This window comes from Salvelinus sp. IW2-2015, linkage group LG23, assembly GCF_002910315.2.
Source record: "Salvelinus sp. IW2-2015 linkage group LG23, ASM291031v2, whole genome shotgun sequence".
NCBI lineage: Eukaryota > Metazoa > Chordata > Actinopteri > Salmoniformes > Salmonidae > Salvelinus > Salvelinus sp. IW2-2015.
The window spans coordinates 21,855,917-21,872,303 of NC_036863.1; the positions used below are offsets into that span (position 1 = coordinate 21,855,917).

The 16,387-nt window shown below is 41.4% G+C and overlaps 1 protein-coding gene across 4 annotated transcripts in view; it reads left to right on the forward strand.

Moving 5' to 3' along the window:
• The window catches only part of LOC111950719 (polypeptide N-acetylgalactosaminyltransferase 10-like), a 98,887-nt gene that overhangs the window by 30,474 nt on the left and 52,026 nt on the right, over window positions 1-16,387 (forward strand). For all 4 annotated transcript variants that reach the window (XR_002875522.2, XM_023968534.2, XM_070434261.1 and 1 more), the window contains exons 2-3: window positions 4,632-4,737; window positions 5,148-5,286. Coding sequence is in view for 3 of the 4 variants with exons in the window: in XM_023968534.2 (XP_023824302.1) it covers window positions 4,632-4,737; window positions 5,148-5,286 (245 nt within the window). In the remaining variant the exon portion in view is untranslated. The remainder of the gene's footprint in view (window positions 1-4,631; window positions 4,738-5,147; window positions 5,287-16,387) is intronic.

The following is a 16,387-nucleotide window of genomic DNA, read 5'->3' on the forward strand; positions in this document are numbered from 1 at the left end:
GAAGCAGGACAACCAGAGAACCCAGAGCCAGAGTGTGTGCGTCTGCATGTGCGTGTATGAGACTGTCTCTTGCATCCAAAATCTGGAACTCTGAAAGATTTGAGTTCTATTGTGTGACGAGAGCCAAAGCAGAGGACGCAATATCAACCCCAGCCCTCCTCAGTGCCTCTCATAATCTGGTGTTTGTGAGATTAACGATGGACCACAGCTGGATGGAAATGAGGTTTGATTGTGATTCAGAGAGGGTGGTCCATAATCTTCAAATCCCTCCATTTACAGACCTGGCTAAGGTCACTGGGACCAGCTCTCTGATGCTCATCCAGTGAGCAGCCTCTGACAGCCATGCCAAGAAGCTGTTCTGTCTGTCTGACTGGATGTCTGACCAGTCTTTTGTTTTGCTAGTTATTTCAGCCCTGAAGTGTTATTTGCCTGTTGCAAATTATAGGCTGCTGCTGCCTTCCCATTTACTGATTAATGACAGGATGCAGTCGACACACACTTTACTTTATACATAATATTTCCTCCCCACACACAGATACGATTTGCTAGGAACAGCCATCAGATGAGTAGACCATTAAAAGGGTACATTGAAGTTAATTAATGATCACTCAGCCTGGTAAAATGGGCCAATGTTTTTTACCTCTCTCTGCTTTTAGCCAAATTTGTGCTTGATTGCAAATGCATCATGGACCGTTACTTATAAAGACTGTGAGTGCAGAACGAGAGATACGTCTGAGCGTTGCCCTATTAGTGTGTTTGTGCTGTGCTTTGAATACTGATGGAATGGAAAAGAGCCTGTGTTGAAACGAGTTTCTGCCTGCGTGGAGTCTTCTGATGGTTTTGATTATGAAGGTAGTGGACCTCACGCTGATGTTCAGCGGTGGAAAGGATGCTTGTTATGCCTTTGTATAGTAAGTCTGGGCCAGTGCACGCATAGTAGGATGAGTAATGCTAATGTGCTCTAATGTGAAAAAGTGGATCCGACTGCTGTTGGGTAATGTAATGTTTGGCTTAATTTCCCTTACTTTAGTATTCAGTAGTTACAACAGATTTTCTGGGTATCAATATACCATTGCTGGCATGTTTGTTTTCTTCTGAGGTCCACAGTGGAGCTCTGTCTTCAACTGAGTAAGAGGATATAGGAGGGCCACAAACCACCATTCTCTCTTTCTCTCATTATCTCTTTGGCCTTATCGCTCCTTCCAGCTCTGTTTATCCCTACCCCTCTCTCCCTCTTTATGTCTACCCCCCCACCTCTATCGTTTCTCATCTGTCACTACACACACAGTGAAAAGTTTTCCGAAGCTCCTTGTCTTGTTTCCAAAGGTTTTGTTAGAGCAGCAAAGCCTCCGTGGAATATCATAACTCCGTGTTCTGAAATTTTTATCAAAAGGAAATGCTGAGGCACAATCTTGCTTCCGAGGAGGAGGAGGAAGCACAGATCGACTTGTCGGTCCTCGTCAGTGCAGAGGGGAAAGGCTCTCGTCGTGACATTTTGAGAGCGGCTCTCTTGAACTGAGGCTTGATCTCAGTGCCTGCCTCAGTACAGAAGTGTGACAGTGAGTCTAAGCTGGTGATTAATAAGGTTACCTGTCCGTCAGAGATTATTTTTCTCTGCTTGCTGTGTGTCTGAGGAGGAAGTAAATCTCAACATACAGTGGCAGTAGGGCCGTCAGATGCATACACAATGAGACATGCAAAGCTTTTGAAGAGAAAGGAAGTATTTCACTACAAATCTATTATTGTTTTTAATTGCGTGTTTTCAATTGGTGTTTGTGCCAGTGAACAAGTGTCTGTTCTGCATGTAGCCTAGGCCTACTGTTATCAACCTGCTTACAAAGCTGATCTGTGGTCAAACTGATACAATGCCTCTGACAAGGATTAAAGCAATCTATCATAATGTAGGCCTAACCCTGTAACATAAGGCCTGTGTAATTTGCTGTGCAGTGAAATCATGTCATGATGGATTGGATCTATAATGGTATATACGTACATACTGTAGCTTTTCACTACAGATGTAGTATCTTTATTAAAGACAGTTTGTTACAGCAGGAAAATAATCATCACATTTCCAGCAACAGGAAATGTGGATAAGAATTCAGACATTTTTGTATTGGTTGAAATATTTTTCCTTACGGGAAAAATCAAGTCTGATATTTCAAACTGGAAATTACAAACTTCAGTAGCCCTTTTAAAACTAAAATACACTACAAGGTTTACATTTTCTGCATTGCAGGAAAGTTATCTTGCCACATGGTGCTCAAATTAAGATCCAACATATTTAGGTTTCAAAAAGTGTGTTACATTGTTGTCTTGGCCTAACTCACTCCATCCGACACCAATGTAGAGCATGCACCTTTTAATAATCTTGTTCCAGATTGTTCAATTGAAGCTTACTTTTGTCAGCGTGTCTACCTTTTAGCAGCTCTGGTTAAGTGTTTACTGCCATTCAATGGGTTTGAGTGGCCTTGCCTCTCATGCCTCTCCCTCTGGCCAGGGAACATGTAGAAAAGGACATTGTGGTGAAAGTGGAGGTGTGGTGACCTCAGGCCAGTGTGCAGTCCCCCAGGTGTATTGATGTCAGCTGTGTGACAAATAGATAAGTACACAGCTCTGAAGTAACCTAACCAGGAGCACTACGACTCAGTACTATAGACTAATTACCCCCCCCCCCACACACACACACACACACACTGCCCAACAGTTTAAACTTTTATGTAGGCCTTTGATGTATAATCGGTTTGACAAATAGGCCTAGACTAGATAGTAGTAGCCTACATACATACATTGCAAATACGGTGTACCCTGCCCCAACCTCGAATACCAAAAAGTTGTATTTGTGTGTTTGTTTCTCATCACAGTGATATTCTTAGCAGACTGATTTGAGTAATTCATTGAGATCCATGCAATTAGGCTTTCCATTTGCATGAACAATGTTTCACTAATTGCAACCTCCCATTGAGCTAATTATTTCCCTATTGTGTTGTGATCCAAATTTGTGACGTCTGCCTCCTAAAAGGGATCATTTTTAGACCATGGACGATGACTTTGATTAATGGCCAAACCACTGCATGCGTTTTTCAATGGAGTAGAGAAGTGTGTGCGCTACCTACGTGAAAACGAGCATGTGCGAGCCTTGGGATTGATATTCTCACAGGGATACAAGCCTGAAATGAAATGTTATACATTCCATTGTGTGAATTTCGCAGCACTGAGTTTTTTTTGTACTTTTACTGCTATGTCTCCAAAATTCCTTGAGTTCTTCCATAGCTAAACCCAAGTGATGGATTGAATTGTACCTAGCTCATCTTTTCTGCTAGAGATTTTATGTGTAAGAAGGACCGTGTGTGTCTGTCTATTTCAGAGCGGTCCATTGACTCTAGTCTGACCCAGTGCTAACCTCACTGCTCTCTCACCTCGTGGCCAATGGACATCCTACCTGACACCAACTGTGATCCCTCCTCCCCTACCGAGATGGAATTGAGACATTGTGAAGCAGAGTGTTTCCCTTATATGCATTTAGCAGATATTTAATATTGTCTTTAGGCTAACTCTTATGTCTGAAATTAGTTTCAGGCTGACTGGTGTAGTTTGTTTCCCCTCGCTCATCAACTTTGGTAGTCAAGAATATGTTTAGCATTATTCTAAAGGCCTACTGCAACCCGTAGCATGTTTTAGTTTCCCTTACAGTAAATGTGATATAGTTATAGTAAATAAAACCGTCCTGTAACAGCTTCTTTTTACAAAGTTAAAGGTAAGAGAATGGTACCAACCTGCAAGGTGCGTGGTCAAGTTATTAACATGAACACCAACGCTAATAAATAGGCATAACACAAACTCATCGCCCATTCATCTATCTGTGATTCATTCAGTAAGGAGAGAGAGAGAGACGCATTAGCGCCTGGCTGGGTACCAACTTCCTACACTGCATTGTCTTGGTAGGTTAAGTTGGGAATAGGTGTGTGAAAAAAATGGTTAAAAGGCTCTAAATACTTGATTTCAAAATTGTGACAAATGAGCAATGTAAAATACAAACATTTAGGAAAAGTCAGGGAAGGAGCAGGACGTTTTTTGTTGAGATTATTATTATTATTTACTAAATCAAATGTCAGTGGCCTTTGGCCTATGCCAGTTCTAGTGTTAAAGTCAAATGAGTTTTTCCATACTTGTGTTCCTTCATTCCCATTTTCCACTTCTGCTCTCATAAGAACAGTTCTCAAGCCTCTAAAAAATGCTGACCAGCATTGCAGCACGTAAGGACCAGCTCTCACATTTAATTATAACTGATGGCAAAAAAAATCCCATAATGACTATTGGTAATGGTTGTGTGTTTGCAAGGTTCTCAGCTGTTGGGTAATGGACAACTGTTTATTTCCTTGTATGGTTATGTTTATGAATATGCTCTCAATGTGATGTAGACCTACTAATATAGCTACTTGAGCATCAAGCCTCACAGGCTCTGGTATAAGGGTTGCTGGTTAGTGAGGTGTCCTGATATGTGACCCTCTGTTCCCGGTGTGTGTGCTGCATGCGTGGATGCGTTTGACCCTCTGTACTGTATGTGTGTGATTCCCTCTGTGTGTGGGTGTATGTCCTGATTTTTGACCCTCTGTTCCTGTGTGTTTTTGCAGGGAGTAAACGTCAGGCCCCAGAAGGATGCCCAGGTGGGGCGGGACGGCATGCGGAGGAAGGACTGGCACGACTACGAGGCAATCAGGAGAGACGCTGCTCGCTCTGGTAGGACAGAACTTCAGGAAATCCCTCGCACACACTCACTCCCCTTTTTAGTTTGAGGTTTGAAGCCCACAACTATACTGCAATAACAAATGATTCCACACAAGGCATTATATGTTTGTAGGAACATGAGCTTTTCAAAGGTTTTGATTCTAGCACAACGACTGTAGGCCATTAAACCTGATGTGGTCGACAGACTGCAAGACATTTCTAATGTCCTTATGGTTCATTCAGCAGGTACTGGGATTTTAGCTGACACTAAGTCCAGGTACTTTCACTGTCTGTCAGAGAAAAGCAAATCATTACTGGCTAGAACACGACAACAGATGGATGGGCCAAGGCATTTCAACCTAAGTTGACATTATCTTTGCACTCATGTCTGTTCTGTTCTCTCTGCGCGTGTGTGTGTGTAGGTAACGGGGAGCAGGGTAAGCCCTTTCCTCTGACCGACACTGACCGGGTGGACCAGGCCTACAGGGAGAATGGGTTCAACATCTATGTCAGCGATAGGATCTCCCTCAACCGCTCTGTCGCAGACATCCGGCACCCAAAGTGAGTGCGTGTTTCTATTTTAATTTACCCAGCTTGTCAACTCCACATTCCTTCGAAAGGATAAGTATAGTTTAGTCACCGTTGTTTCTTGGGCCCGACCCGAAAAATCGGTTGACAGATATTATCGGCCGACATTAACCTTTCACATAAATATTTGTATCTGTCTTTATTCCACAGATAAAGCATTGATATTATACACATAGAATAAACAAATACGTCTGCTCATTTGCAGTCATTTTTTGAAATGTTCAATGGTTGCTTGAAGAGGGCGCTCTGAGTTGCTCATTGAACATAATTAAGCCCTAAGTAACAACGTGAGAGAGAGTCTGCATGGTGGTTTGACGGTGAGTAGCTTGCCGTAGTCAGTGTATTTGAATATGCAAATAATCAAAAGTACACTTCACCAAGCAGCCAGCCCGGTCTTCATCACATTCTCACTTAGGTAACATTAGCTTAGCTATCTAACCAGCAAGGTAGTTAGCCTAGCTAGCCATCTGTGCTACTTATATGCTAACACCGGACTGGCGCAAAAGTGAACACTCGTCCATGATACAAAAATAACACGATTACTGTCTGGGCCTATTATTTTAGACAGTGGGCTTATTTAGTTAGTTTTCCAAAATATGCTATCTGCAAAAAAGCAAGACAGTTGTCGCAGCTCTATCATTCAGGCCATGGCTTGCATTCATGATGAGTTAAGAAGCTAACGTTACCAAAACAGCCTGGCAAACATGTGCCTGCATAAACATTTTCAGTGCCATTTGCAGCTGCAATTTATAGCAAATACATGTACATTTTCTGTAAGAAAACATTGTCGTAATGAACAGCTAACCTGTGTCGTAACGTACACTCATTGTGAGGTTGCCATAAAGTGTTAGTTTACATGACCTTTGACTGTAAATAATGTAGTAAATCTACTCGAGACAAATGCTGACGATGACACCTAGTGGTGACGTTCCGAACGACATGTTACTGCTTTTCAATGCTTATTTGTGACTCGCCACCTGGATTCGGTCTTATGTAACAAAATTTGAAGTGGTGTTTTTTTACATTATATAAAAGTAGACTCCGAGCTACAAAATGGTATATCATACACTGCATTTGAGGAACAATGGGAAAGTAATTCTGCTTTGAAAGTTGATCAACTTGTAAACTCACTTTTGAGAAAATCGCCTTTTGAATGTTTTGCTATCTAGTGAAGAGTTCTTCTTTGTCTACACCCATTCAGCATCGTTCACACCCTTACCCATCTCGTTTCGCTCTCGAAGTGCACACTTGACGCTCTGGCCGATGATTTGTTTACCTCTGGATAACATGAAAACAGCCTAACCAGCTCTGCTGGCAACAATTTAATTACGCTTTTGTGCAGACGTTTACTGACACCGGCCATATTCAACGGGTGTTGTACACACGTCACATCGTAACACTAGCTAACGAGCCAGCCAGCCAACGTTAGCTAGTTAAACAATAAACAGTGCCAACAATGACACAGTGCTGGGAGCTAACCAACCATGTTCAATGCTCACTAGCTAACATTAGGCTCTAACTGGAACAACAAACGGCTCTGGGAAACGAATAATAACGTCAGGTAGGGAGCCAGCCAGCTAACGTTAGCTTAAAATGAAGCCACTTTCTGTCAAAATTAGAAAACGTGTAATATCTGAATGTAACGTTAGTCTAACGTTAGCTAGCTATCTTACCTGTATACATCATCGTGCGTGGACGCGTCTCCCTGTCAGGAATGCCATACCACGGTTGCCCTTAGTTTGAAGATGAAATCCGGAGACAGGTGTTTCCTCCATCTCTTTAGCTATCATACTCTAATTCCGCTGATTTTCAGAACTTGATCCTCCAGAAAGTGGAGAGCCACACGTATGCAGCTCCACTACACAATATTTTTGGGGAAATCCACGTTTGATAGGATTACCAACACAGACTGACAAGCTTCTATGGCAGACCAATCCGAACTCCTCTCTCGGCATGTCCAGCCTGCTCATTATCTCAGCCAATCATGGCTAGTGGGAAGGTTGCCAGCTCTTTCTGTGGCTTAACCAACAAGGCTCGTAATTTAACAATTGTATTTATATTTACAGATGGCATACAAGTGTGTTATTAACCTCTCTGGGATATGTGGGACGCTAATGTCCCAACTGGCCAACATCCAGTGAAAATGCAGAGTGCCAAATTCAAATAAATTACTTTCATGAAATCACACATGCAATACATCAAATTAAAGCTACACTTGTTGTGAATCCAGCCAGCGTGTCAGATTTCAAAAAGGCTTTACGGCGAAAGCAAACGATGCTATTATCTGAGGACAGCACCCCAGCAAACAAACACAGACCATCATATTTCAACCCTCCAGGCGCGACACAAAACGCAGAAATAAAGATATAATTCATACCTTACCTTTGACAATCTTCTTCTGTTGGCACTCCAATATGTCCCTTAAACATCACAAATGGTCCTTTTGTTCGATTCATTCCGTCGATATATATCCAAAATGTCCATTTATTTGGCGCGTTTGATCCAGAAAAACACCGGTTCCAACTCGCGCAACATGACTACAAAAGTTACCTGTAAGCTTTGTCCAAACATTTCAAACTACCTCCTAATACAACTTTAGGTATTTTTTAACGTAAATAATAGATACAATTTAAGACGGGATATACTGTGTTCAATACCGGAGGAAAACAATGTGTAGCGAGCCTCTGTGTAACGCGCCTCTAACAAAGATTACACTTCCCTCTAGCCTCGTTCTGAACAGTGCTGCTTCTTCATTTCTCAAAGGAAAAACCTCAACCAATTTCTAAAGACTGTTGACATCCAGTGGAAGCGATAGGAACTGCAAGAAAGTCAATAAGAAATCTGGATTCCCAATGAAAACCCATTGAAAAGAGTGACCTCAAAACCAAACAAATCTGAATGGTTTGCCCTTGGGGTTTCGCCTGCCAAATAAGTTATGTTATACTCACAGACATGATTCAAACAGTTTTAGAAACTTCAGAGTGTCTTCTATCTAAATCTACTAATAACATGCATATCTTAGCTTCTGGGCCTGAGTAGCAAGCAGTTTATTTGGGCACGCTTTTCATCCAAAATTCCGAATGCTGCCCCCTATCCTAGAGAAGTTAAGGCACATGAAAGTTCACATGTTCAAGAAGGCATTTCTGCCCAAAAATGCATTTTGATAAAAAAATATTTTGACATTCAAGCGGCTCTCCTGTTAAGTTGTGACATTCTACATATGCCTAGTTTCCTAAATCTGGTCACATTTGTGAACTGCAGTTTCAGATTTGCTTTGAGACTAAGTTTAAATCAATCTGGCCAGTGACTCTTTGTGGTGGTTTAGCATATAGAGGATCTAGTTTATTTTTGGTGGAAATCCTGTAAACCACAAATAAAATGTTCTTAAATTCAGTACATTTTTATATTTTGTTGAAAGAATCATTCAGAATATCTGTTTAATCCTTTCACACAAAAGTTGTATAAACCAAGGTCTGTTTTTTTCATTCCACCCCTAAAACAAAATATCGGCAGATATATCGGTAATCAGTGACTTTTGCCTCCTTAAAATGGGAATCGGACCCAAAAATCCCATATGGGTCCGGCTCTAGTTGTTTCACATGCTCCTGATGATGCAAAATGCATGTGAGCATTAAGTGGAAGGTGTATTTCATTCATATTTGAAGATGTAGCTACTTTCCTCATAAGCTATTAAGTATATTTATATGCACACTAATAATTTTATATTAAACTGATTGTGGCAGAAGGCCTAGTATGGCATTAGTCATCTAAACACCTTATTCTGCTTATCTTAATCGGTGTAAGGTCAAAGTTGAAGCAAGCATACGCCAATTAAAGCAGCTGGTTTTATGAGCAGTCTTTCAAGTGATTAGTACATGTAAACATCTTAATCAGCGTTCCAGTCGTGTATTTGATCAGTGCATGGGCCAGTACCGTTAGTGCAAGCCTCCCTCTTATGCGCGAGTGAGTTCTGGAAATTGAAATAAATTCATTAGGTCCTAATCTATGGACTTAACTGGGCAGTGGTGCAGCCATGGGTAGGCCTGCAAGGGCATAGGCCCACTCACTTGGGAGCCAGGCCAATCAGAATTTTTCCCACAAAATAGCTTTTTTATATACAGGAATACTAATCAGTTTCATCAGCTGTCCAGGTGGCTGGTCTCAGACGATCCTGCAGGTGAAGAAGCCGGATGTGGCGGTCCTGGACTGGCGTAGTTACACGTGGTCTGCGGTTGTGAGGCCGGTTGGACGTACTGCCAAATTCTTTAAAACAATGAAGGTAGCTTATGGTAGAGAAATTAACATTCAATTATCTGTCAAGAACTCAGGTTGACATTCCTGCAGTCAGCATGCCAATTGCACACTCCCTCAACTTGAGAAATCTGTGGCATTGTGTTGTGACAAAACGGCACATTTTAGAGTGGCCTTTAATTATCCCCAGCACAAGGTGCACTTGTGTAATGACCATGCAGTTTAATCAGCTTCTTGATTTGCCACACCTGTCAGGTGGATGGATTATCTTGGCAAAGGAAAAATGCTCACTAACAGGGATGTAAACAAATTTGTGCACAAAATTAGAGAGAAATAAGCATTTTGTGCATATGGAAAATCTCTGGAATATTTTATTTCAGCAAATGAAACATGGGACCAACACTTTACATGTTGCATTTATATTTTTGTTCAGCATAAATAGTTTTCCAAACTCCGAACCAAATGGTCTTCACAAAAATAACATGGGCACTGTGGTAGAACGTTTATTTTGTTAGATTTTCTGCATTTATTAAAAGTCCCATCAGGTAGCTTGATTTCAGATGATAATCTGATTTAGGGTTGGGCGTTATCCATATTTTCATACCGTCCTCCTCTCATACTGGGATATATACGGTATTACCGGCTTAGTACACGAGGGGGCACATAAAAAAAAAATGGCGCCCAATGTATATATATCAGATTTCTAACAAAATTAGCACAGGTAATAGTGAATGTCAACAGAGGTTGCTAGCTAAATATGCTATCGAGCACAAGCGAAAACAAACTAATTGCAAAGATGGGCAATCCAGCTCATGAAGTTATACATATACAGGTAGGAGCTACCAAATGTCATTTTTGGTGAGTTTGGACATTTTACAGCGACTGTGAACAAGCAACATTGTGCAAATTAACAAAGTTTTGACGTATGCTTTTTTGAAGGAAGAACAGTACTGGCTCTGGAGCAGTATGTGTAGGCTACACACTGTGTATGTCTGGAGTCGCTAGGGCAATGAGTCTGTTCTGCTCTGAGAGGAGAAGATGGGCTGAGAACGAAGAAGAGAAAAAACGCAAGGAAATCAAGATGGTGGCATCTGTACAAATAACGAATCCAAAGGGCTTTGACTTCTCAAACACGGCAGAAAGCTGTGACAATATGATGCTCTGTCACCTTATTAATTAATCCACTTACTTAGATTAACTAGCAAATTAAAGTTAGGGGTCGCGTTAATACAGAATTCTGCGTTTTTCACACAGGAAACAAAGAATGCATAAGAAATGTCTTGCCGATTTAAAATGCTTCTTATTGTAATTTATGCTCTGTTTAAGACAAATCTCAGGCTTCAGTTGCACTTCTCCACTCAGATGAGAATTCACTAACAGGCATTCTATCAGCAGACAGACAGCGCTCTGACTGATGTGTATCTACAAACAAATCCGTGACTGGCTCAACTGTTCTGTGGAACTAGGGTAAGCTTCATAATGTAAAATAATAACAGATTTGATTGATTTAGGATCCCTATTAGCCGATGCCAATGGCGACAGGTAGTCTTACTGGGGTCCGACACATAACGAAAAAAAACGTTACAATTTACTATATATTTAAAAATATTACCGTGTGTGCATCTATCAGTTACACATGCATTTCAGTACTTGCACACAACAATTAGGTCACATGGGGAGAGGCATTGTGCCGTGATCAATGTTCCTTACAATTTTTGGGGGCACTGAGCAAATTTGGAAACTTGAACGTTGTGAGAATTTTGTGCAACTTCCGGCGCGCATTTACAGTGAACACTGAAGCCGTAGCCTTAGTTTTATTAGCTACTGTTTGAGCATAATGTAGGCCTACCAACAAAACCAATGGAGCAAACCCCATAACATATTAACATGGAAATAGCTTTTGATTTCTATGATAGCCTACAGTAGCCTGTATGTGGTGTTCAGTGCAGTCCTACATGGCATAACTTTTTTACTTTGTCTGTAACACCATGGGCCAAATAGGTGACTGTACATTACATTGTGTTTATATGATGCAAGAAACCACTTTACAAAATAAAATGTATTATTATTACCATACAGAGAATTAGACAATGTAGGCTACCTGTCTGAAAATACAACACTTCCTTTTTTCTTTCTTTTTTTGACATACGCTTTTTACCTGACTGGCTTTTCAAAGACAGCTTGACATGTAGCTTACATGTTTTGTGCTCTTGTGGGAAGCAGTAACTCCCCATTGCTGACCTACAGTTGTAGTCAGAAGTTTACATACACTTAGGTTGGAGTCATTAAAACTCGTTTTTCAACCACTCCACACATTTCTTGATAACAAACTATAGCTTTGGCAAGTCGGTTAGGACATCTACTTTGTGCATGACACAAGTAATTTTTCCAACAATTGTTTACATGCAGATTATTTCACTTATAATTCACTGTATTACAATTCCAGTGGGTCCAAAGTTTACATACACTAAGTTGACTGTGCCTTTAAACAGCTTGGAAAATTCCAGAAAATTATGTTATGTCTTTAGAAGCTTCTGATACCTCAATTGGAGGTGTACTTGTGGATGTATTTCAAGGCCTACCTTCAAACTCAGTGCCTCTTTGCTTGACATCATAGAAAAATCAAAAGAAAATCAGGCAAGACTTCAGAAAAAAAATTGTAGACCTCCACAAGTCTGGTTCATCCTTGGGAGAAATTTCTGTACGCCTGAAGGTACCACGTTCATCTGTACAAACAATAGTACGCAAGTATAAACACCATGGGACCATGCAGCCGTCATACTGCTCAGGAAGGAGACGCGTTCTATCTCCTAGAGATTTCTCCTAAATCAATCCCAGAACAACAGCATAGGGCTTTGTGAAGATGCTAGAAAATTTGTGGACACGACTGAAAGAGTGTGCGAGCAAGGAGGCCTACAAACCTGACTCAGTTACACCAGCTCTGTCAGGAGGAATGGGCCAAAATTCACCCAATATATTGTGGGAAGCTTGTGGAAGGTTACCTGAAACGTTTGACCCAAATTAAACAATTTAAAGGCAATGCTACCAAATACTAATTGAGTGCATGTACACTTTTGATCCACTGGGATTGTGATGAAAGAAATAAAAGCTGAAATATATCATTCTCTCTACTATTATTCTGACATTTCACGTTCTAAAATAAAGTGGTGATCCTAACTGACCTAAGACAGGGAATTTTTACTTGAAATAAATGTCAGGAATTGTGAAACTGAGTTTAAATGTATTTGGCTAATGTGTATAACTTCCAACTTCAACTGTATGTGCTTCAGGCAGAAGTCTTCACACTTTTTGATGTATTTCTGAACCGAAAATCAGCCAAGACTTCAAAATTGTAGACCTCCACAAGTCTGGTTCATCCTTTTGAGCAATTTCCAAACACCTGAAGGTACCACGTTCATCTGTACAAACAATAGTACAGAAGTATTAACACCATGGGACCACGCAGACTGCTTAGGAAGGAGACGCGTTCTGTCTCCTAGAGATGAACGTACTTTTGTGCGAAAAGTGCAAATCAATCCCAGAACAACAGCAAAGGACCTTGTGAAGATGCTGGAGGAAACAGGTACAAAAGTATATCCATAGTTAAACGAGTCCTATATCGACATAACCTGAAAGGCTGCCCAGCAAGGAAGAAGCCACTGTCTCAAAACCGCCATAGAAAAGCCAGACTAAGGTTTGCAACTGCACATGGGGACAAAGATCGTACTTTTTGGAGAAATGTCCTCTGGTCTGATGACACAAAAATAGAACTGTTTGGCCATTATGACCATCGTTATGTTTGGAGGAAAAAGGGGGAGGCTTGCAAGCTGAAGAACATCATCCCAACCGTGAAGCACGGGGGTGGCAGCATCATGTTGTGGGGGTGCTTTGCTGCAGGAGGGACTGGTGCACTTCATAAAATAGATGGCATCATGAGGAAGGACAATTATGTGGATATATTGAAGCAACATCTCAAGACATCAGTCAGGAAGTTAAAGCTTGGTCGCAGATTGGTCTTCCAAATAAACAATGACCCCAAGCATACTTCCAAAGTTGTGGCAAAATGGCTTAAGGACAACAAAGTCAAGGTATTGGAGTGGTCATCACAAAGCCTTGACCTCAATCCCATAGAAAATGTGTGGGCAGAACTGAAAAGGTGTGTGCGAGCAAGGAGACCTACAAACCTGACTCATTTACACCAGCTCTGTCACGAGGAATGGGTCAAAATTCACCCAACTTATTGTGGGAAGCTTGTGGAAGGCTACCCGAAATGTTTGACCCAAGTTGAACCCTTTAAAGGCAATGCTACCAAACACTCAATTAGTATATGTACACTTCTGACCCACTGGGAATGTGATGAAAGAAATACAAGCTGAAGTAAATCATTCTCTCTACTATTATTCTGACATTTCACATTCTTAAAATAAAGTGGCAATCCTAACTGACATAAGACATGGTATTTTTACTGTGGGATCTTAAATAGACAGCTGTGTGCCTTTCCAAATCATGTCCAATCAATTGAAATTACCACAGGTGGACTCCAAGTTGTAGAAATATCTCAAGGATGATCAATAGAAACAGGATGCTCTATTTCGAGTCTCATAGCAAAGGGTCTGAATACTTATGTAAATAAGTTATTTATTTTGAATACCTTTGCAAAAGATTCTATAAACCTGTTTTCGCTTAGTCATTATGGGATATTGTTTGTGGATTGATGAGGGGGAAAAAACAATTTAATCATTTTTAGAATAAGGCTGAAAAGTAAGAAAGTGGAAAAAGTCTTTGTAGGGCTAAAAAGCAACAATACAAAATCAAGATCCCACAAACAACAGGTGGGAAAGGCTGCCTAAATATGATCCCCAATCAGACCATACAGACCTACAGATCCTTCAGGTTTCGGGGCTGTCGGTGGGCAATACGGACTTTCAGCTCTCTCCAGATTTTCTAATGGGTTCAGGTCTGGAGACTGGCTAGGCCACTCCAGGACCTTGAGATGCTTCTTACGGAGCCACTCCTTAGTTGCCCTGGCTGTGTGTTTCGGGTCGTTGTCATGCTGGAAGACCCAGCCACGACCCATCTTCAATGCTCTTACTGAGGGAAGGAGGTTGTTGGCCAAGATTTCGCGATACATGGCCCCATCCATCCTCCCCTCAATACGGTGCAGTCGTCCTGTCCCCTTTGCAGAAAAGCATCCCCAAAGAATGATGTTCCCACCTCCATGCTTCACAGTTGGGATGGTGTTCTTGGGGTTGTACTCATCCTTCTTCTTCCTCCAAACACGGCGAGTGGAGTTTAGACCAAAAAGCTCTATTTCTGTCTCATCAGACCACACGACCTTCTCCCATTCCTCCTCTGGATCATCCAGATGGTCATTGGCAAACTTCAGACGGGCCTGGACATGCGCTGGCTTGAGCAGGGGGACCTTGCGTGCGCTGCAGGATTTTAATCCATGATGGCGTAGTGTGTTACTAATGGTTTTCTTTGAGACTGTGGTCCCAGCTCTCTTCAGGTCATTGACCAGGTCCTGCCGTGTAGTTCTGGGCTGATCCCTCACCTTCCTCATGATCAGTGATGCCCCACGAGGTGAGATCTTGCATAGAGCCCCAGACCGAGGGTGATTGACCGTCATCTTGAACTTCTTCCATTTTCTAATAATTGCGCCAACAGTTGTTGCCTTCTCACCAAGCTGCTTGCCTATTGTCCTGTAGCCCATCCCAGCCTTGTGCAGGTATACAATTTTATCCCTGATGTCCTTACACAGCTCTCTAGTCTTGGCCATTGTGGAGAGGTTGGCGTCTGTTTGATTGAGTGTGTGGACAGGTGTCTTTTATACAGGTAACGAGTTCAAACAGGTGCAGTTAATACAGGTAATGAGTGGAGAACAGGAGGGCTTCTTAAAGAAACACTAACAGGTCTGTGAGAGCCGGAATTCTTACTGGTTGGTAGGTGATCAAATACTTACGTCATGCAATAAAATGCTAATTAATTACTTCAACATCATACAATGTAATTTTCTGGATTTTTGTTTTAGATTCCGTCTCTCACAGTTGAAGTGTACCTATGATAACAATGACAGACCTCTACATGCTTTGTAAGTAGGAAAACCTGCTAAATCGGCAGTGTATCAAATACTTGTTCTCTCCACTGTAGGTAGGAGCTACCAAATGTCATTTTTTGGTGAGTTTGAACATTTACAAGTGAATGTGAATGAGAGACATTGTTCAAATAAACAACATTTTGAGGAATGCTTGTCTGAAGGAAGAGCAGTACTGGCTTTCCAGCAGCATGTCTACACCCTGTTTCTGTGTGGTCTAAAGTGGCAAGGGCAACGGGCCTGCCTATTCTGCTCAGAGAAGAGGCATCTGACTAATTTTGTACTTAAGTTGCACTTCTAAACTCGGATGATAGTTTCAGCACACAGTGCTCGGACTTATGTAGGTATTTTTCTCTGGTAATTTTCTCGGTGTAGCCAGCCTATTTATCTCTGGTAAAATGCAAGAGTAACTTAAAGCAAAACGTTAGCAAGTGTAGCTGGCTACATTCTTTCTATGATAGGCCTGAACATTAGAAATATGATGGCCATGCATCATTTTTGCAAAAAAGACCTTTCTTTTTTTAATTGTAAGCTCATTTACTCATGTGGCTGCCAGCCAAGTAGCGTTGCACTTCTGTTTATCTGATGAAAATGAAGCTATTTTTTGCAGAATGTGTGGGGAAAGAACTAGTTGCACATCCCAAAAACACTGGTTTTCAGTATAGAGCACGACCTCTGTCAATACACAGCTGGACTCACCTGCTCCCCTTTTCTCCAGTTGTGCTATTT